Source organism: Ischnura elegans, chromosome 6, assembly GCF_921293095.1.
Source record: "Ischnura elegans chromosome 6, ioIscEleg1.1, whole genome shotgun sequence".
NCBI lineage: Eukaryota > Metazoa > Arthropoda > Insecta > Odonata > Coenagrionidae > Ischnura > Ischnura elegans.
In genome coordinates this window covers 77,733,965-77,755,838 of record NC_060251.1, presented here as the reverse complement: position 1 = coordinate 77,755,838, position 21,874 = coordinate 77,733,965, and the positions used below count along the sequence as shown (strand labels likewise).

Genomic DNA, 21,874 nt, shown 5'->3' with positions numbered 1-21,874 from the left:
ATGTACAATTAAGAAAATAGCATAATATTATTGCCATTGCTCCTTCTGAAGCACGATCTTTCGATTTCTTAAATAAAAAAAATATGGTGAACAACCCTATTACAAGAAAATTAACGAAAGGCTGAAATTTCATGACATCATTAATTATTTTTAATGTGGCTACCTGTGGATGTTTTGAAAATTAAACACTGGGTTATTTTCACGCAAGTGTTTGTAGTTTGAGAGATGGATATCGGAGAATTGCTGTCATACAAGGTAATGATGAATTATATGCTTGTCGAAAGCAATATTGTGGCCACACTTGAGCATAAAAACATTTTCTAAAATATTTGCTTGTATTGTCCTTGCTTAGCCACCTAACGCTCCTAAACGACCTCAAGACGAGGGAGACGACGATGAAGACCCAAGAGGTGAATACGAAAAGCAAAGGAAATATCGTAAACTTGGAATTTCAGCTTCTAGTGAATTTGAGAAAAAGAAAAGGCCGCCAAGAGACTTGCCAGACGAAGCATCATCGCAGGTGACCGAGGAAGAGAAGGACAAGATTCTGGAGTTGGTAGAAAACGAGGAGACTGATGTAACTTAAACAATCTCTTTTTCTATGCTAATTGCTTAATCATTCAATTCAAATTATTAATTTCAGTTTTTTGCTTCAGGTGGACGTTTTAGATGAATCCACTCTCAAAAGAATGGTCCTTCTCTTTGAGAAACGCGCTCTCAAAAATCAGGAAATGAGGATCAAGTTTCCGGATTTGCCTGAAAAGTTAGGATTTTTTAGTCAAAATTATTTGCATGTGGTTATTTAGAATGTTTCCTATTCACCCATGGCTTTAATTTTTTAAGCATGTTTTTTTCTTGGGGGTACTATTGGATTGAATATTCTTTCCCTGAAATTACCATAATGGTTGAAAACGCCTCCTTGTTCTATATGTACAGAGAATAACATTATGGCTATGCATGCGATATATTTTACAGATGGTTTTTAAAAAAAATTATGAATAGGTATACGTTTACTCAGTGATGAGATTGCCAATGGTAATTTATTATTTCTCTTGAACAAAGGTTCATGGAATCCGAGTTGGAACTTCATGAGATTATTCAAGAACTCCACGCTATAACAACAGTTCCTGATCTTTATCCTTTGCTGGTAGAGCTACAAGCGATCCCTTCACTTCTTGAACTCCTCGCACATGAAAATACTGATATTGCTGTTAGTGTTGTCGACTTACTTCAGGTGAGATTATATTATGTTGAGTGTTTTGTTATTAATCAATTCCTCGTGTTAATTATGCTCTTTCTCATATGATGACACATACATTATACAACTTGAGGGTAAATGCAATAATCATACTTTGTTAACATAATTCACATCTATTGTGTTCATACATCCGTGAGCTCCATGAAAAATGGAAATTATTGACTAAATAGATGATGCAGAAGATACAATTTTGACATTCAAAACATGAAATCAATTAAAAACATCTATATACTTCAAATGCTATTGCATTTTTTTTTCTTGGGGAGCTGTTTTTATTTTTCGCTGAGATTGCAATTTAGCGTTCCGATTTGCACTTGTTACTTTTTCCATTTCAATTTTTTTAAGCACAGCTGTGTGTCAAAATTGACTAGGAATCTACATCTACATAACACCCCGCAAGCCGCCTAAAAGGCATGTGGCAGGGGGTGTTAGGACACCAGCCATCTACGCATAAAAAATGAAGTGCTCTACGAAGTTGGGAATAGCATTTATTAAAGTCCTTTATGGTTCAGGGGAAAAATGAATTCCCATATCTATCTGTTCGGCAAAGCATCTCTCTTAATTTATCGCTTCTATCGGACCTGGAAATATAGTGTGGCTCTAATATTATGCTCTCCATGTCGCTCTTAAAGATATCCATTCTCAATTGTTCAAGCAATCTAAGCCCACTGCACAGCCTCCAAGTCTCCAGCGGCTCCCAGCCGAATACGCTTAACATCTGCATAATGCTGTCTGTATGCCTGTAGCAGTTTTGACCAAACGCATGCATGCACTTGTACGAAATGCGCAACCTTACTTTGTATTTTATTCAGTTGGCGGATTAAGTCTTTCTATACCAGATCCCATACGCTCCCTGCATATTCAAGGTGCGGATGGACGAGTGCGAAATTGCACCTTTCTTTCACTTTCTCTTCCGAAAATCTTCCCACAATACGATTGACGAATCCTAATTTCTTCTGGGCCATGCCGCAGATATTCCTTATTTGTGTTTCCCACGAGAGGTTCGAGGCTATAGTAACTCCCAGGTACTTGACTTCGTCTGTTGCCTTTATGTTAATACCATCCACAGAATCAACATGGTTATAGTTAGACGAATTCCGCAAGAAATGTACCGGCGTGCATTTGGTCAGATTAAGTTCAAGTTCCCACTCTTGGCTCCACAAATGAACGTTGTTTAAGTCTGATGATAGAATTTCATAGTCAGAGTGGTCACTAATTTCGTGATAGATGACAGCGTCATCAGCAAATAAACGTATTTTACTGCTAATGCGGGAGCAGAGATAATGAGGAACTTGCATGGGTCGTAGATTGCTCTAAAAACTATTTTGAATAAGTCAAATGGATACATTAGCTCGCAAAAATACCTTCAGTTTCTCCATTCAACATCAAAAGAAATAAAAAAATTACATTAAAAATCGAGAAAAATTTCTCTGAGCCGACCACTGCGCGAAGACACCCGAGCGTTGCCGAGGCCAGGCGTGACGTCATAGGTGCCTAAACAACCGTAGGGAGTAGGGAAATACGCTGAGCGCATGGTGTAAAATTTGTTTTGAGGGAGTATTTAGCCGCTCATCGTCACTTTATTTTGTTCTGTTATTCTTGGGCAAGTTTTCCTATTGCTATTGTGCCTAGATTATTACTTGGGATATTAATAATGCGGCATCGGGATGATGAAGTACAAGCGTTTCACTTCGTGTGTTTTGGTTATCAGAAAAATGGATGATAACGTTGCCACTCGTTCGAATAGTACACCTGAAATTCATCTACGTCTACATAATACCCCGCAAGCCGCCTAAAAGGCGTGTGGCATGGGGTGTTAGGACACCAGCCTTTTTTTTAGGACACCAAAAATTGATGCCACGACCCTCATGGAATTTGTTAAGACAAATTATTGCTATACGTTGGCGGCAAATCGAGTTGTAAAAGAAACTTGTAGTACTAGAGGATAACGATCGTAAGCTGTGCTGTTGACATTAGAGTAAGCTGTGAATTAAAGCTGTTGAATTTGGCAACGCCGGATTAACGGAGAAGGTAGTCCTATCCGTCTTACGGTACGTATTCACAGCAAAACAGACTGCACACAATCCACATGTGAGATCGCGAATCGGTTCCGCTGCCAACACACACACAAGCTACAACCTATTTCAATATAATAGGTAAATCCATAAGCAATATACTAGCATATACCATAAAAATATAGTGGGAAATAGGCAAATACTCTTATCAAAAACTGGATGTCACTATCACATTCTTATATTCATCACGTACAACTTACAATAACAGAACTCGTTATGATGAAACCAACTATTTATTCACTGATTTAAACCCTTAAGTTAGCCGACACAGGTGACATTTCTCACTACTATTCGTTGAAATAATGGAATAACAAACTTCACACACAGTTTTTATTTCAATAGCGTGATCGTGAAATGTCATATCTACGGTGAACAACGGAGATTAGCACGCCACTGACAATTTTTACACTACTGTTAGACATTTATCGATAGCGTAATAGCACTTTTTACAATTCAATCACGATGGAACACTGATAACTCTTGGCCGATATTTTTAAACATTGTCAAACTTTGTGCATTACAACCACTGGCATTGTGATTATTAGCAGTAGCTTAACGGGAGATGTCACGTTGAAAATAACACTATTTTGGCACAAAAATGTTCCTAGATGTCTCCAATCAGCGAGAAAAAGTTGCATTGACTTGAATTCACCCCATAATACAAGCACAGACAGTCCTAAACGACTAATTCTCCGGTACCTACGAATAAACGGATGAAGTTATTGTATATAAAAGCTAAGCGGACATTAGTAAACATCAAAATCGTTCTAATTACATACTTAAATGAATGATATGCCGTCGATAATATCAACTTACAATTAACATATCCCCCTTCCAGTGGCGGTGGCTTAGACTCCTACAACGATGTTATTAAGGTATTATCAAATTTTTGGTTTAACTGCTCCAGTTTTATATTTTATGCCCTTCTCAGATATTAATATTATAAATAATGCAAAATACGAGGGCTTCCAAGCCTCTATCGTCGGATATTTATCTTTAAATATAAAATAATCAACACGTCTAACAAACGAAGCTCTCACAACTGCTGGCAACTATTACAAACAATCACAACAATAGCTTCGCGTGATGTTTAGGCACCTTTGACGTCATCGAGGCATCGTCGTCAGTGGCTTGGGGGGTGAGGGAGTTTTTCCCGCGCTTTAAAATTCGTTATATTTATCATTAAATATCTCGCGAAGGAAAACTCAGATTTACATGCGGTTTTCTTTGTTGTATTCAGAAAATAATTTTCTGTCCGCCTATGAAATAAAAAAAATTCATGCAAGTTCCCCATTAATGTATATAATGAACAAATATGAATCATATAGACCTTTCAGACAAATACTGTCGGAATATTATGGTACATGCATGTAATATCTAAAGTGAGTTTAATGACTGTGAGAGCTAAATTAACTAATTAACAATGGGTTTTAGGGGCAGAGTTATAATGCCAAAAGGTGAAAGTAATGGTATGCCTTGTGTGTGAATACGAACTCTACAAATAGCTGTAAAATGTTATTTCTTGTTTCATATGGCTTTCATAAAAGAGCCATATTAAAGACCCTTGAAGGTGCACTATGAAACAGTAAAATGTTGGGAGAATGTTGGAACACTACTAGGGATAGATTTCAGATCTTTACAAGTCTGGCAGTTTCTTTTGATTCGTATTCAGTTACAAAACATTTGATAGCCAGTCAAGTGTATTTGAAAGGCATTTTATTGTCGAAGGTTAGAAATGGATCATGGGGTAATTTTCTCTTTCTTTTCTTAAAAAAATCTCTTTCTTACTAACCAAAGAATTCACTTTAATATGGATACTTCAGTTTGACTCACAATTTGCAAAGATCTTGAAATGCTTTTTTCTCTATCTTGATTGAAAATATAGTAGTACTAAAAAGGTTGTGATTTCCCATGTGTGGGAGTTTCATGACTATGATAGTAAGATATGGGAGCAGTAAAGTTTAGAAATAGCATGTTGTTAGCCATTTTTAACCCCTCTCATCTCTCTTACCATGTACAAGTAGAAATGCTAAACCCATTCCCATACTTTTTTTTCATATGATTTTTTGATTTCTTACTTTCAATTTTGCTAAAAGTAAAGAAAACCAAAAAATTTAAACATTCTATTTTAATATTTCATCATATTAAGGTAAAGATAAAGAAACTTCGATAGCCAGGAAAATGGTTTGAAATCTTGGAGAAAGCATTTAGTGTGTAATCTATGCAGGTACTTGAGGGATTACACAATAGGGTAGTTTCCTTCATCAAATAAAACGAAAGGCATTGATTGCGATTCGTTACCCACCATTAGTGTATTCATAATATACAAATTATTTGGTTTTAGAAATCCCAGATTAGACGAACGGCAATGGTCAATTTTAACTGCATTTGAATAAGGCCAGATAGGCGCCCATGCGATGCCACTCCACGTGACGTCACAGGGACATAGTTTCTATATGAGTAGATAGGAGTTTTACATCCTCTGAGATTACCAACGCATGCATGAGGCACAGAGCTCAGGGAAACATCTCTTAATAATCACCTATTAAAACTGCCTATGGTCGGAAATTTTCCTGCGTTTGATAAGGTATTAATAATCCTTTTTTAAGCCAAGCGCTACCTGCTAGCAGCCTGCATCGCAGCGGCGCACATATCTTCACCCCAAGGTCACCTCACACTGCGACAGCAGGAACCAGAATGATGTCACACTGGCTTTTTCCAGCATTCATACTTAGCCGTCACGTTTTTGCATGCTTGAAAAGTCATTTAATCACGAAAAATAGATATTGTCATATTAAAACCTAAAAGCGTGAAATATGTTCTCCAGGAGTAATAATCTTTCGATTCAGGCAGTAAAAATATAATAGGAAATCACCCTATTCAATGGGAAGCTTAAAAATACTTCTTAACAGGCTTCTACTTTACTTCACTGTAAATGTGCAGCTATTGGTTGTCTTTCAAAATTGATTACTTATCATTGGAATTGACATCTAATTTTATCTTTTATTCTTATGAATATTCTTCAATGGAATTAGGAACTTACTGATGTGGACATTCTCCATGAGAGCAAGGAAGGCGCTGATGCCCTAATGGATGCTTTGCTTCAGCATCAGGCTTGTGCTCTGTTGGTGCAGAATATGGAAAGGCTGGATGAGTCTGTGAAAGAGGAAGCAGAGGGAGTCCATAACACTTTGTGTAAGATTGTATTTAAGATTTATAAAGTGTTATATGCATATGTGTTACAGTGAAATGTCTTTATAACAAAATCCTACGGACCAGCAAGATACGTTTGTTAACACTTTCGCTCCGGACCTTCGTTGAGGGAGATTCTTCCTCGTTATGAGGCTCTTGAAATTTTTCTTTATTCCCTCGTACAAAGCTTCCTCGCGTTGACAGAAGGGAGTGGTTACCTCCCTAACCATTTTTGGACCCAATGCAGCGGGGTGCCGATCCCTTTCCTCGGCCTCTGTCCCAAACCCTCGAAGGATTAAAAGCCCCTTCACAGCACGAGTCTGAGGTTAACTGACTGAAATATTAATCTTTAATATGTACAAATATTTGTTGTTCGTATCGATTTTTTTACATTCAAAATGAATTTTGTTTTTTTTTTTCTGAGCGTGCAGAAATTTTATACAAAGTTCTAACGTTCATATTGACGGATTTAGTATACATACTTACTAGTTGTTCTACAACTCCATTGATATTAACGTTAGAATTTCGTTTGAAATTTCCATGTGGTCAGCAAAAAAAGATTGGATAGCGTTGGATTTCAAAAGTAAGCAACAAATATTTTTTTTTGGAAAAAACACTGCAAATAATAGTAGTTGACCCAGCGGAGAGGATAGGAAAGGGACGAACTGAGCTGCCGAAGAAGGAACTTGGCTCACGCAAAGCCGGATCTCGAGGGGCGACGGCATCCGTGGGTCTATTGTGTCCACCACAGTCACTTTTTTTCGACCTGTGCCCCACAGGTGCGGCATTCGTTGGTTAGGGTAGGAAAATCTTTGCCGCACAGGTGCAGCATTCAGCGCAAAAGGGTTAAACTGAAATTTTGTTAAATTGAAATGTGTAAAAAAATCGCATGAAACCCATATGAATGAAAGTACATCAAAAAACACGTAATTAAACGTCCGAAATACATATTCTGGCAAAATGCGATCGAAAACAACCAATTACCGCTGCATTAACTGTTGCAGCCATAGTCTTGCATAAACAGGCCAATCGAAGAGAGGCTCTAATTTTTTTGGCTACTAAGAATCCTTACCGCTGATTGGCTGCTCGCTGCTCGCAGAGCAACCTAATACCACCGCATTTATTGTTCGCTGCTTGGGCTGGTACCATGGGAAGGATAATGCTTTCAGTGCACGGGAATTAAGCCTGTACAGATTATGAAATGGATTACCAAAATTTGGAATTTTTCCATTCATGACTGTAATTTTTGACTTCATTAAACTCAATTTCAGCCAAAAAAATCTTCTCATTAAACTCCTACTCTTTTGCATTAAACAATATAGGAAAGGGCTAGGGGACGGAAAATAATTTTGTTATTCTGAATACAGTGGAACCTCGTTAAAGCGAGTACGGGCTATAGCGACACCCCCGCTATAACGAGAGATAGCCGATGCACCGTCAATTGATCCTATAATAAGCGTGTTAAAAAATTCGTTTTTACGAGACCCTTTCGGTGTTGGCTCTCGCCATAGCGAGGGTTTCACCGCCGGAAGACTTTCATCAAGACTCCTTAACCTCTGTAATTGCTAGCGATCTGTTAGAAATGAAGTTAATGGAGTGCTCAGTATCAAATTTATGTGGTAAACTGTCGTTCGATAAATATAATGATGACGAAACAATGCTTTGCATGATTTTTATTCAGTGCGGCGCTTATAAATTGTTTGAATAGTTAGTCGTTATTTGAGTAAGGAAATTTAGTGATGCAAAAAAACATCGCCTTTCGTCTGGATTTATGCTTACGTTTATCGGATAGATGTTTATCTGTCGCCGCACCACTCCTGTTCCTGTATATCTGTTCGCAACAGGTATATTGGCTATTATTTGCTCCACCTCCGGTAAAGCGACAATTCGCTATAGCGAGTGTTTATTAGTGCACCGTGGGGTGTCGTTATATCGAGGTTTCACTGTATTTTGTTAAATTGGCATTCATGAAGACATTTCACTGTAATAAGTATTGACATCATGTACATATTATGTCTCTTTGCAGTCTACATTTTATTTTTTATCATTCTTATCATATTTTGTGCCCTATTTTATCTTTTTGTATGATTATTTATTTTTGTATCTAAATTTTTATGCATGAATTTATATGTTTGTATGTGACTTATATTTTCATTGCTCATTTGTATGTCATTTTTATTTTTTCAGCTATTTTTGAAAATCTTTCCGAATGTCGACCTGAGGTTTGTCCAGAGGCAGCAAAGCAAGGATTACTGGCATGGGTTCTTAAACGACTGCGTGTGAAAGGACCTTTTGATGCTAATAAATTATATGCTAGTGAGGTTTTGGCCATTCTTCTTCAGTCTCATCCAGAAAATAGGCAATTACTTGGAGACCTTGATGGAATTGATGTTCTCCTGCAGCAGTTAGCTGTGAGTGATAGAAGCAATATTTTTAATGTACCCTAATTAGTAATTATAACCCCATCAGCGATCATAGGGCTTTAGACTACACCATCTTCTCAAGCATACAAAAATGCTAAGATTGATAGTTAAAAATTCAATCCTAGTTATCCTCATTGCTAACCTTTTAAAAAGTTTTTGAGAATGGGACTTTTAGATAAGAGGATAGGGGGTGGGTCTTATTGTAAATTGAAGAGGTAACTACAAGTTGGAAGGGGAGGCTGACTGGGGTGATTGGCAAAAAGTGCACCTTGTCTAGTAGTGTCTAGCTACCTCGACTAATAAAATGCTCTAATGTTATTATGTAAGAGCATTTTGATCATGTGTGTTTGATTTTTTCACATTCTTTCTTAAATCCTGATCATAAAAATTGAGTTGAATGAAAATTTGGAAGTTATCACACTAAGCCATGGGTATAAAAATGTTTCAAGGGGTCACCTTAGTAGTAGATATATTTTGGTGGGCTTGGTTTTAGGTGGTATGCTTAAGACTATATCTTTCACTTTAAGACTATACTTTGGGTAATTCTCAGTCCATAAAACCCGTCCCCCACCCCACATCACTACCTTCTTCCAACTGCTGTTTGTTGCAGCCTTTGTATCACATGCCTGTGTGTTGAATAATGCATGCAACTTGCAACACTCAGAGGTAACCTTGCCATCTTTACCAACCCTCTCATTTACAAGGTAAATTAAAATTACGAGATAAATTTGGGTTCCTTCGCCTTTATAAATTTGATGTATTACCACTACAGCAGACTCTCGATTATCCGGCTACGGTATATCCGTGTAGCGGATTATCGGTGCATGAATTCCACTCTCGGTCCATGTTTTCCGCGATCTTTATAAAATAATAAAATTAGACGCAAAATACCGGAATTACGGCATTTTAAAGCTAGGATATACTGGCCTTTTTATTTCCATTCAAATCCCCTTCGTAAAAGGAAGCTGTCGCACGCTACATATCTGCATTCACGGGAGCTCCATGTTCCTGTTTTCCAAGCCTTGCAGTGCGCGACCGCACTCTGTGATCACAGATACACGTCCCGCAGCAACCCGGGCAACTTGTGTGAGATGCGACTACATGGTGTGGTGCCTGACATTGTATTTTCCGACATTTTGGAGTGGTTTTGAAGCATTCGTACAAACCAATTTTCTGTATCTGTAATCACGCGTGGTTTTCAAAACCAGGTCTTACTTGTAGCAGTAGGAATACAAGTACAATCATGTTATCACTGCTAAAAAGATCGTGATCTGGCAAAGAATGATCTCAATGAGTTCAGGAAGCACTCTAAAATAACAGAATAAGTGCACAAATTATAATGTATTGTTTGTTTTACGTAAATTATTAACATTACAAAACATTAAAGTGAAAGTTTATGTTATCCATGCTTCCCGATTATTTGTGCTGTCTCTCCCCATCATTAGCCCAGAAAATCGGGAGTGTTCTGTATTAGATTTATGGATGGGAAGTCAGTGTGGATGTAGAAATCCTAAGCTAATGAAATGGCTTTTATCTCAATTTTAGTTTCAAATAAAAATTCTTCTTTTGGGGTAATGCATTTTTTCGGAGTAAGTGATTTTCCTGGATATCCTTATTAATTTTTATTCTCTTCTTTTTAAAAAGTTCTACAAACGTCATGATCCAACATCAAATGAGGAGAATGAAATGATGGAGAATTTATTTAACTGCCTGTGTTCTAGTCTTATGTATGCACCAAACAGAGAACGATTCCTCCGAGGAGAAGGATTGCAGCTTATGAATTTGATGCTGAGGTAAAGTTTTGATTTATTAAATTGCAATGCATCATCAGTCTTATTTTAATAATAATAATAATAATATCTTTATTGTTCCATGGGTCAAACAGGTGACATAGAACATTGTCAGGGAGACATAGAACAGACATAGAACATGTGACATAGAACATCAAAACATACATGTTGTCATGAACTATCAGACAAGAATTCATTTACATTATAATAACCCTTAGGCTGTAAAAAATTTTTTAATTCTGTCTTAAAAACATTAATATTTGAAATATGTTTTATACTCGTAGGCAATTTGTTAAAAATAAGCGAGGCAGAGTGATGTGGACCTCTTTTGGCACATAATTGTTGTAAAATATGTATATTTTCACTCCCACGGGTCAGATAGGCATGAACCGAGGAGTTTGGTAAAAATAAGGTAGGGTTCTTTTTTACAAATAATGCACAGTAAAAAATGTACATACTTGGTAGTGTTATTATTTTATATTTTAGAAATAATGGCTTTCCAGGAGACCTGACGGACACATTTGCCATAACTTTCAAGGCTCTTTTTTGCATAGAGAATGCTCTAGCAGCAGCACTTGTGTTTCCCCATAAAACTACACAATAAGCCAAGTGAGAATGAATTTTGGCATAATATATCAATTTCAGTATTTCTAATGAAGTAGTTGGAGCCAATTTGCGAATCATATATATTCCCGTTGCCATTTTGCTAACTAAATCCTCAATATGATATTGCCAATCAAGGTTTTCAGTTAATTTCAACCCTAAAAAATTTGTAGAGCTAGACTGCTGAATGGCTGTTGATGAATTAGTCTTAAGTAGAGGACTCGTTTCTGGAGGACTAATTTTGTGATGGAAATTTAAAAAACATGTTTTATTTCCATTCAATTTTAAGTTATTACTTTAACACCAGTCAATCATCTGTGCTACTGATGAGCGTGCCATATCAATCACCTCCCCTGTCTTATTACCAAAACTCAGAGTAGTAGCATCATCAGCATATAAAATGACTTTACTCTGATGCAAATGAGATGGTAAGTCGTTAATAAAAATGATGAATAATAGTGGCCCTAGAATAGATCCTTGGGGCACTCCACAATTTGAAATAAGGACATCTGAGTAGTTCTGATTAACATCACCATTACAATTAGTGTTTAATTGCACTACCTGCTTACGATTAGTTAAATAGGATTTTATCCAGGCTAAAGCATTGCCATTAATTCCGATTTGGACAAGTTTACTGTACAATATGCAATGGTTAACAGTATCAAATGCCTTTGTTAAATCATAAAAAATCCCAATAATTGCTTTCTGGTTGGCAAGACCTAAGATAATGTCATTAACAAGCTGAAAAACAGCAGACATAGTTGACTTGCCTTTAATAAAGCCATGTTGGGAGAGATTCAATAAATTAAATTTACACAGATAGACAATGATACGGTTGTAAAAGAGTTTTTCAAAGATTTTCGAGAAAACAGAAAGTAGTGCTATGGGTCTATATTCTATAGTTATTTGAGTCACTCAAAGATCCCTTTGAGTGACTCAAATAACTATAGACCCATAGCACTACTTTCTGTTTTCTCGAAAATCTTTGAAAAACTCTTTTACAACCGTATCATTGTCTATCTGTGTAAATTTAATTTATTGAATCTCTCCCAACATGGCTTTATTAAAGGCAAGTCAACTATGTCTGCTGTTTTTCAGCTTGTTAATGACATTATCTTAGGTCTTGCCAACCAGAAAGCAATTATTGGGATTTTTTATGATTTAACAAAGGCATTTGATACTGTTAACCCTAGTACTAACTAGTAAAACTAGTTTTCTCTTCTTAACATATAGGTAGTATTTTATGTTAATGTTTGATTTAATATTATGACCCTCAATTGAGAAGTTGTTTAATTTTTTCTATTACCTTGATCATAAACTATAGTAAAACCTCCCGTTTAGGCCTGATTACAATCGTACAAGTTAATGTCTAAATGTATGAGAACACGAAAATGCACCATGTAACCACCCAATGTGTGCAAATGCATGCATAGAAAATAGAACCAGTTCTAATTTGGTTCATGCATTCGTACATGTTCCGTTCTGGTCCACAAAAATCATTCCTGTAAACAGACTAACTCGTACGTGTAAATGTATTGAATTAACAGGCCTGTTAGCCTGGGCCTATAAATACCATAGGCCTATAAATACCATAGTATTACTATAAATATTAAATAGTGTTACTGTAGTTACTTGTAACATCCTACTACTGCAATATTTTAGGAAATAAATAGTAAAATCTACTACAGTACAATGTTATATGCTCATCAACTATTTCCTAAAATAAATATTCGGAACTTGAGATGTTATTCTACAATTGTAAATCTTTAAATGTAAAAAGTTGTCATTTTTACTACGAAGTTCATCGTATATGATTGTGAATTTCCTTTTTTATTCAAGTTTCAATTTGGTTTTAATTATTTTACTGTGTATGATGTGTCTCTGTAACCAATCATCATCAGAGCTTTTATGGAATTAATTTTGTTCCTCACATATATATTACTGATTCCCATTCTTCCTTTCCAACAGCACTAATTGTGTCATGCCCTAGTTTATTATTTTTCATGCTCATATGCCCGCGAAATGTGGGTTTTATGTGTATGTCAGGGTAAGTATGAGAGGAAGATGATGAATTGTTGAATCAGTCCTTATCTCATAGCCTATTTTGATGGTTTTCCTCAGGGAGAAGAAATTATCAAGGAATGGGTCTTTGAAAGTGCTTGACCATGCTATGTCTGGTCCAGATGGCAAAGAAAATTGCAACAAGTTTGTTGATATTCTAGGACTCAGAACCATATTTCCACTTTTCATGAAAACACCAAAGAAAAATCGGAGAAGAACACTGACAACTGAAGAGCATGAAGGTAAAAGTAATTCTTTTTCTCATCGCATAAAATTACCATGTGAACTGTGACACCATTATAGTAGTCATCATTACACATGCTATAAGTTTGTCCTTATTTATTCAAGGAATTGAAGTTTTCTGGAAGTCTCATTCCTTCAGTGATATCCTATCTTTACTTAAAATTATAGCTTATGCACTCTGTGAAATTGATTCAATATAGTAAGTGCATTATTTCAAATGCTATGAGAACTTGGAAAAATTCTGTATGTGCACACATTTTACAGTGAATATCAATGTAAATTGCCTTTTTCATCATTAATTAGAGGGCTATGAATGGAAATTTTGAGTATGTAATAGCAGTGACATTTTTATCGGTATATTCATCAAAAATGAAGATTAGAACTATGTAATTTTTTCATGGATTTTCATTTATGCACCTTACAAGTGAATTTAAGGTTTGGGCTTTTTTTTGAGAAATGCTAAGTTAGATAATGTTGAAGAAGCACAGTCTAATTTTGAATGCACATTCTGATTAGGAAATCGGAGTTAAAGGAATGGAAATCAAGTAGTAGAGGAAAGAGCCCAAATTAATATTATTTAACTAGACTTCTTAGGAAAATTGTCAACTATAGTTAGTGTTGCATCAATTGATGCACAGTGGAATCTCGCTCTATCGTTTTTCAAGGTGATGGACGAAAAAAAAAAAACGAAGATTGCGGGAATTTTTGCTAGGTTGCCTATATAGCAGGAAACACAGGATTTTTGCAAATAATTGTGAAATTCTTAAAAGGATTTTTACAGTGTTACCAAAGAACGATGAAGATGAAATGGATTGACCGTGCAAGTAACGAGGAAGCGCTAAGAAGAGTGGGAGAAAAGAGAAGCCTCCTAAAAACCTTAAGCAGAAGACGGGACAACTTATTTGGCCACATTTTGAGGCACGATGGCCTGATGAAGACTATCGTAGAAGCACAGGTGGATGGGAGGAAGGGCAAGGGATGGCCCTGAATGAGTTACATAGGGTAGGTTATGAAGGATGTAAAAGAGAAGAAATACGTAGCTATAAAAAGGCTAGCGGATAGGAGAGAGAATGGAGAGCTGCATCAAACCAATCTTTGGATTATAAGAAATAAGTCACATACGGGTGTATGCCACGTGTTGTGCTGGAGATTGCCCCGACATTTTGCGACCGACTGCTGGTCACTTTTTCAAGGGAATGATGCTGGGATTGGTTTTTGCTGCCTTTTTTATATTTCAGGTGGGAGGGGTGGGCGGAGGGTGTGAGGAGTTAGGACTGGAGGGGGAAGATACGAGAAGAAGATTCGTTCGTATATGACTTATTTTTAATCATTATGAGCCGTGAAAGCTTCAATCAATAATCTTAGGATTGTTGACTAATGATAATGATGATGACACAAGAATTTAGCTAAATTAAAGGATTATTTGAATTTTTGTGAAAAAATTTTGGCCATATTGCTGATTCGACTAATATCTCTTGCTATTATCCTAATGGAACACGCCACCTCGCTAAAAAATGTTTGCATGCCGTCTCGGCATTTACACTGCCACGAATGTATTTCTGTGTGGTGTAAAAATTTCTAATCATCAAATGCAATTTCAGTGGCATGCCCACCTGATAGCTTCGTCCAACTTCTTCTTTTCAAAAGGTAGCTCTCTCTGCCCCCACTCTTACTGTCGTATGCTAGCGGACAACCAGAAGAGTTTTGCAATATTCTCGCGCTTCTCTCCCGGATTCTTTTCTCCTTCTTTCATTATTTTTAGTCCATCTTTTAAAGGTCTCACCTCCTTCTTCGCATGGGCCATGGTCCCAAGATGAGTAAAAATAAAACTAATAAAAATTAAACCTGACTTTATTGAACCCAAACTGAAAACACTCACTGGTATGTAGTCAGAAAGCACTGGAAAGTGCGGAACCACTCGTAGGAGGTGAAGTTTGGAACTGATACTATTGCATATGGCATATGCAGAACCAATTGCAGAGGATGAAGTATGACAATTTGACTTCGCCATGAAATTTGTCCTTATGAGAGGGCTCCTCCCATGCAAGGCTTAGCACCAGAAAAGCAGATGAATTCGAATGGCTAGTAGAAAGAAACAAAATATCCCTTAGTCAGCGACTTTGGCTAGAGAGATTAATGGTAAAATTCGTAAATTATAACCTGATATCTGTTTTCGGAAAAAATGCAGCATCAACTTCCAAGAAGCTCAGCTGCGAGAATATCGAGTTTTGCCAAAATGCGGCACGCCCACCATTCCCAAGTCTCCATGGTATTTTGCAAAGTATATCCTTGCTTAAAATGCTTAAATAATGTCAGAAATGCGTCTTGTTTGGTCTCATTCTTTTTTAATTACATCTGCATCGCAAATATTTCAATCCAATATAGGTATAATACCGATTGCCGAAAGTCTTTGTTAGACACCTTTTGGGCTAATAGGTGACTCAGGTGAAGCAGTTGACCTTCAGAAACTGTGAACTTTGAAGCAGGTAGGAAGAAAGAGGGAAGCGTGAAACTCATTTCTATCATTCTCGTGTAACATGATATTTTCTTTAGTAGCTAATGAATATAACTAATAAGCTAGCTAATAAGTCTTCGTGGTATGAAACCTGCGCAAGCTGGGGAATTTTGACAATAATAACAATTCGGAGAAGAGGAAAGCTTCAGAGGAGGTCCAAGGGCTGATGGTGAGGGGTAGTGGATTTTGGAAAATGTGCAACGTAGTTACTGACCCACGGCACTGAGCTTCTCCCAATGGTGGTCAATCTCTTGGGGAATATTCAAACTACTTGCCTGTCTATATTAGCCATAAATGATGCATTGTAAATGCTTTCTTTCATTGTTGTCAAATGATGGATACGGGAAAATTTTACCTGGGGACTGTGATCTTCAAATGATTAATGAGTGAAAATGATTCTTTGGTGAATGATAGATGGGGGAAAAAATTGCATTGTCTGCATAGGACTGTATTTGGGATCAGGGACGGCGAACGATGAATGAGGAAACGATAGATCAAGGTTCCACTGTACTCAGTAATGTCTGTCTGTCATTATTTACATTTGAAGGTTTTGATCACCCCAGACCAAGATGCAGAGCACTGTGTTTAGGTGATCAATGTTGTGCTTTAGAAAGAAAATTGTCCAGAATTCTAGGAATTCTCTTAGTCTTACGGAGCAAATTGAATATCCATTATACCTGTGCTGATAACCATTATGAAAGTGATTAATTAAAAAAGCAATCATGTACCTAGTTTTACAAAACTTGTTCTCCTAGCATAACAGAAAATGCCTAAGCTAGTATCATCCTCTAAATACCAATATGTATCGATCATCTACCTATTTATTATGTATGGATTACTTCTCATATAATTTTTTGAGCTTGCTTGATTTTGTTTTTTCCTTCACAGAACATGTGGTTTCCATCATATCATCAATGCTTCGAAACTGTCGTGGGCCTCAGAGACAACGTTTGCTCAGCAAATTCACAGAAAATGACCATGAAAAAGTTGACAGACTGCTTGAGTTGCACTTTAAGTATCTGGAAAAAGTTGAGCAGGTGGATAATCAAATAGAAATGAATAGGAGGGTAAGTATTTTCCAATCAGAATTCAAAGTAGGTGAATTTAATTTTTTCGCCATCTAATAAGAAATCATTTTTTCAGAACAAAGATGATAGTGATGATGATGAAGAAGAAAGGGATGAAGCCAACTACCTTCAGCGATTAGAAGGTGGACTCTTCACTCTACAACTGGTGGATTATATTATATTGGAGGTTTGTTCTGGTGGTGGAGGACCTCCGTCTTTGAAGCAGAGAGTGACGCAGATACTGAATTTGAGAGGAGGGTCATTGAAAACAATTCGTCATGTGATGCGAGGTTTGTTTCATTTGTATTTTTATCATATCACATTGGTAGATTTTTTGGTTCCTTGTCAATTGTCGATAATGTAGCTGCTGTAGTTGTAAATCTTGTAACAATAATCATTTTATTGAGCACAAAATATTGTATGTATTTAGTTGGCTGAATTGGAAGTCTTATTACCTCTGTAGATCAATATTTTTCAAATTATCTCTTATTACTGCATACTACATAACTGCAGTAAAGCATGGATTATCTGGGGTAATAGTAAGGTAGAAGTGGTCCTGAACTTTAAAAAGCTTGACTATACATATGGCTCGCAACTGAGCTCAGAGCCTGCAAGTATGTCCACCAGGTTTTGGATAGTGGAATAGATGTAGAGGAGAGGTTAACTGTGATATAAGTGAAGTTACTCGTTGAAGAAGCAATCATGGACATTTAGTGAAGCAAACTCAGAGGAAAAATTATCAAAGAGGAAAGTGGAGTGGGAAAGGGTGACATGGGAGCCAGCATTTTAGGATTGGAATTTGATACCACAATAAGACCTTCAAATGAATAAGGCTCTTGGAATGGATGATTTTTCCGAAGAGCTAATTATAAATACAGGAGAGAAGACTTAAACTCAGCTTTACCAAATCATCTGCAAAATGTACTCAACAGGAGATATATCAGGTGACTCAGAATATTCCCAAAAAGAAGTGTAAAGATTTTAAGACCATAAGCCTGATGACACATGCATCACAGAAACTGACAAGAGTCATCAGAAGAATAGAGAAAGAGCAGGAGAATTCTTGGATGAGGACCCATTCAAATTCAGGAAATGCAAGGGATCAAAAAAAAGAAATTTCGGCCCTTATGCAGCTCTTGAAGAAGAGAATGGAGACAACCAATGCTCATAGCATTTGTTGACTTGGAGAAGGCCTTTGACAATGTGGAATTGAACTCAATGTTTCGAATGCTGAAATAAGTTGTAGTGGTATAAAATGATCTTACGCATTTAGTTACATAAAAAATACAGTAGACTCTCGTTATTATGAAGTTCACGGGACCGAAAAACCGGAGGTTCGTAATAAGGAAGTTCGTATGAACGTTTCTTTTAGGAATCGTCGAAAAAAACCGTACATGATAAACACAAAAAGGGTTAAGAAGTGGAATATGGAAAGGGTGAAAGAAATACAGGAAACTATAGGTAGTAAGTTTTCTCAAGCAATAACAGAAGGAAAAGTCTAGGATGAAAACAGCGCTGTGACATGGGAAAGAATAAAGGACGGTATGTTGAAAACAGCAATAGAAGAAGTAGGATATTATGAAGGAAGAAGACCAAAGAAACCATGGGTGGCAGAAGGAATGTTAGCTAAAATGAAAGAGAGGTGGACACAAAAGAATAAGACCAGAGAGTATGCTTGTGATATGTACAGGAAATTAAACAATGAGCTGGAAAGGGAAACACAGAAGGCGAAGGAGAAATGGTTATCAAGCAAATGTGAAGTTTGGAAGAATTAGAGAGGAAAGGCCAATATGATTTAATGTATAATAAGGTAAAGGATATTACATGGGAGGGAAAGAGATGAAAAGCAAGAATTAGAAAGGTTGAAGATAAGGAAGGTAAAATGATATGCGAACAAGTGGAAGTAAGAGAAAGATGGAAAGAATATGTAGAGTAGATATATGCAACAGATGAAAAACCGGAAGCATTGGATATAGAAAGTGAATGGGAGGCAGAGGATGGGTATAAAGGGTCATCAATACTGAAGTGTGAAGCGCGGAAGGCAATAAAGGAAATGAAATATAGGAAGGCTACTGGAGTGGATGAGCTTCCAATAGAATTTTTCAAATGTCTAACAGAAGAAGGATTGAATGAGATAGTGGATTTGTGCAACAGAATATATAATACTGGGAAATGGCCGGAAGACTTCTTAAAGATTGTGATGATACCAATTCCAAAAAAGGCTGGAACAAAAAAATGTACTGAGTATAGAATGATCAGCTCAATTTCACATGCTGCTAAAATCCTGTTAAGAGTGCTAAATCGAAGGTTAAAAAGTTAAATGGAAGAAAATGCTGGTGAGGAGCAGTTTGGTTTCAGGCAAGGAAGAGGAACGAGAGATGTCATAGGACTACTGAGGATGGTTGGTAAGAGATATATGGAAAGAGGAAAAGGAATAAGTCTGTGTTTTATAGACTTGGAAAAGGCTTTCTATTGGGTAAATTGGAAGAAACTGATGGAAATTATGAAGATGAAGAAAGTAGACTGGAAGGAAAGAAGACTAATAAGTGAATTGTATTTGGGACAAAAGGCAGCAGTGAAAGTGATTGAAAACATGACTGAATAGGTGGAGCTACGTAGAGGGGTTAGGCAAGGATGTTGTTTGTCACCAACTCTGTTCAATATGTATGTTGAAGACATGATAAGTGTGACATTGGATGAAAGAGGAGAGGGAATAAGTATTGGTGGAGTAAAAATAAGATGCATTAGATTTGCTGATGATATGGTGGTTTTAGCCGAGGACACAGAGTCATTGCAGATATTGGTAACAGCGTGGGAGGAAGGAATGGAAACATATGGAATGAAAATAAATGTTAAGAAGACTTAAGTGTTAAAAGGTAGAAATGTAGATGGCATGAGGGTGAAGACAAAAGAAGGTGAAATACAGAATGTGATAACCTATAGCTACTTGGGAACTTTGTTAACTGAGGACTGGAAAAGTATAGAAATAAAAAGGAAGAAGGAATGGCGAAAGAAGTTGGGCTTATGACATTTACAGAATCAAGGTGCTGATCTCCATATGATCACCGCTAAGTTTATATTCACTGGCCATTTGCATGGGAGGCCTTTATTGCCTCAAGTAATAGAAGGACCTAGAATGAAGTTTTTTGGGACTGAAAAATTACCATATCAACGATAACAATGACCTTGAGGACCAAATTTTAAATTGTTTTGTCCATGTCCTTATGTTTGTGAAATGTGTTTGATCTAATCAGATCTTCCTGTAGGGTAATCTTAGGTCAACCTTCTTACTCCTGATGAAAGTGCAGCACCAAGTTATGACCCACATCTGCTTCTGCAGACTTCTCCTCTACCGTTGGAAGTGAATTTGGATGATTATAATTTTCATATTTTGCAGACAAGATTTTATTTTACAATTTTATTGCAAACTGCAGTTTTATGCTGCTTTTTTCACCCTTTTTTGTACCCCTATTTTAGTTTTTTTTTTACCACAATCTAGGAGCCCTAAGTGTAAGAGAATATGTGGCTAAAATTGGTTACATATATGCAAGTAGAAAAATGTCATAATTGTATTGATCTCTGCCTTGAAGAGATTTTAATTTTTGCTGTGCAAATATATCAAAAACTCTCAAAAATATTTTTTTCTCCTTACAATATAATGAGTAAGCTATTGCTCATAGATCCAAAAATTGCACTGTTTTGCCATTACTTTCATGATTTAGAATAAGTATTAGTCCTACATAATCAAAATTCATTCATTCAACATCAGTATGTATGTATTACCATTCAAGCTCTTGGTTTGCTGATGCTTCTATTTTTACAGTTTAAATAATTCATTCTATTTTGTTTCAGAATATGCGGGCAATTTGGGAGATGCTGGAGACTCTGATTGGAAGGAACAGGAGCAACAGCACATTTTGCAATTAGTTGATAAATTTTGACCTAGCGTTATTGTAATTATATTCCATTTTTATGAACTTTTTTAATAAATAATATTTTTAGAAAGGTATTCCTTTGTTCTGGTTTATTCTTCACTTTATCCAGTTAACAGGAGGTGGGTACTGGCTCTTGAACAGGTAGGAAGTTAAAATCAGGAGAAAGAGTTTCCTTCCATTGTGCATTGTTATTTCACTAACTTTTGTCAGTCTCACCCCTCTGTACTAATAGATTCACCATGATGGTAACGATGGGGATTCCTTCTATCGATTTTCTGGGAAAGGCGGAGATCTATCAAGAAATTCCATACCATTTCTATTATAACATAAGGACACCATCAGCTAAACACAAGGTCTTCTCAGGAAATAGGCAGAGCATTGAGTGGAGACCTAAACTGGTAATTCTCAATGAAATTTGCAAAAGAATCTGTTATACAATTTCATAATCTTGGTTGCCCACATGATCACAATTACATAAAAAATTCCTGGTTTGACTATTATGAATAAATGTATGTGTATCCTACCACCATATGTAATGATATTTGAGGAATATAGCATTCAATTAAAGCAATGGAATAAATAATAGTTGTGTAGCTCTATTAACTCTTACTTTGTTATGAAAAATGATTAAAATGTTATTTAGGAAATATTTTTTGGCAAATTCATTTTTGCTCCCAATACAGGACAGTGGACACCAAACAATCAAGTTTGC

The 21,874-nt window shown here is 36.5% G+C and overlaps 1 protein-coding gene across 1 annotated transcript; it reads left to right on the top strand.

Annotated features, from left to right (window-relative positions):
• The first annotated feature begins 126 nt into the window (after window positions 1-126).
• LOC124161036 (beta-catenin-like protein 1) lies at window positions 127-21,236 on the top strand. Its single transcript, XM_046537183.1, has 11 exons — window positions 127-255; window positions 353-577; window positions 657-763; window positions 1,063-1,234; window positions 6,369-6,528; window positions 8,713-8,936; window positions 10,593-10,741; window positions 13,463-13,644; window positions 17,049-17,227; window positions 17,304-17,517; window positions 21,080-21,236. The coding sequence occupies exons 1-11, from the start codon at window positions 226-228 to the stop codon at window positions 21,166-21,168; spliced, it is 1,731 nt and encodes a 576-aa protein (XP_046393139.1). The 5' UTR covers window positions 127-225; the 3' UTR covers window positions 21,169-21,236.
• The last annotated feature ends 638 nt before the right edge of the window (window positions 21,237-21,874 follow it).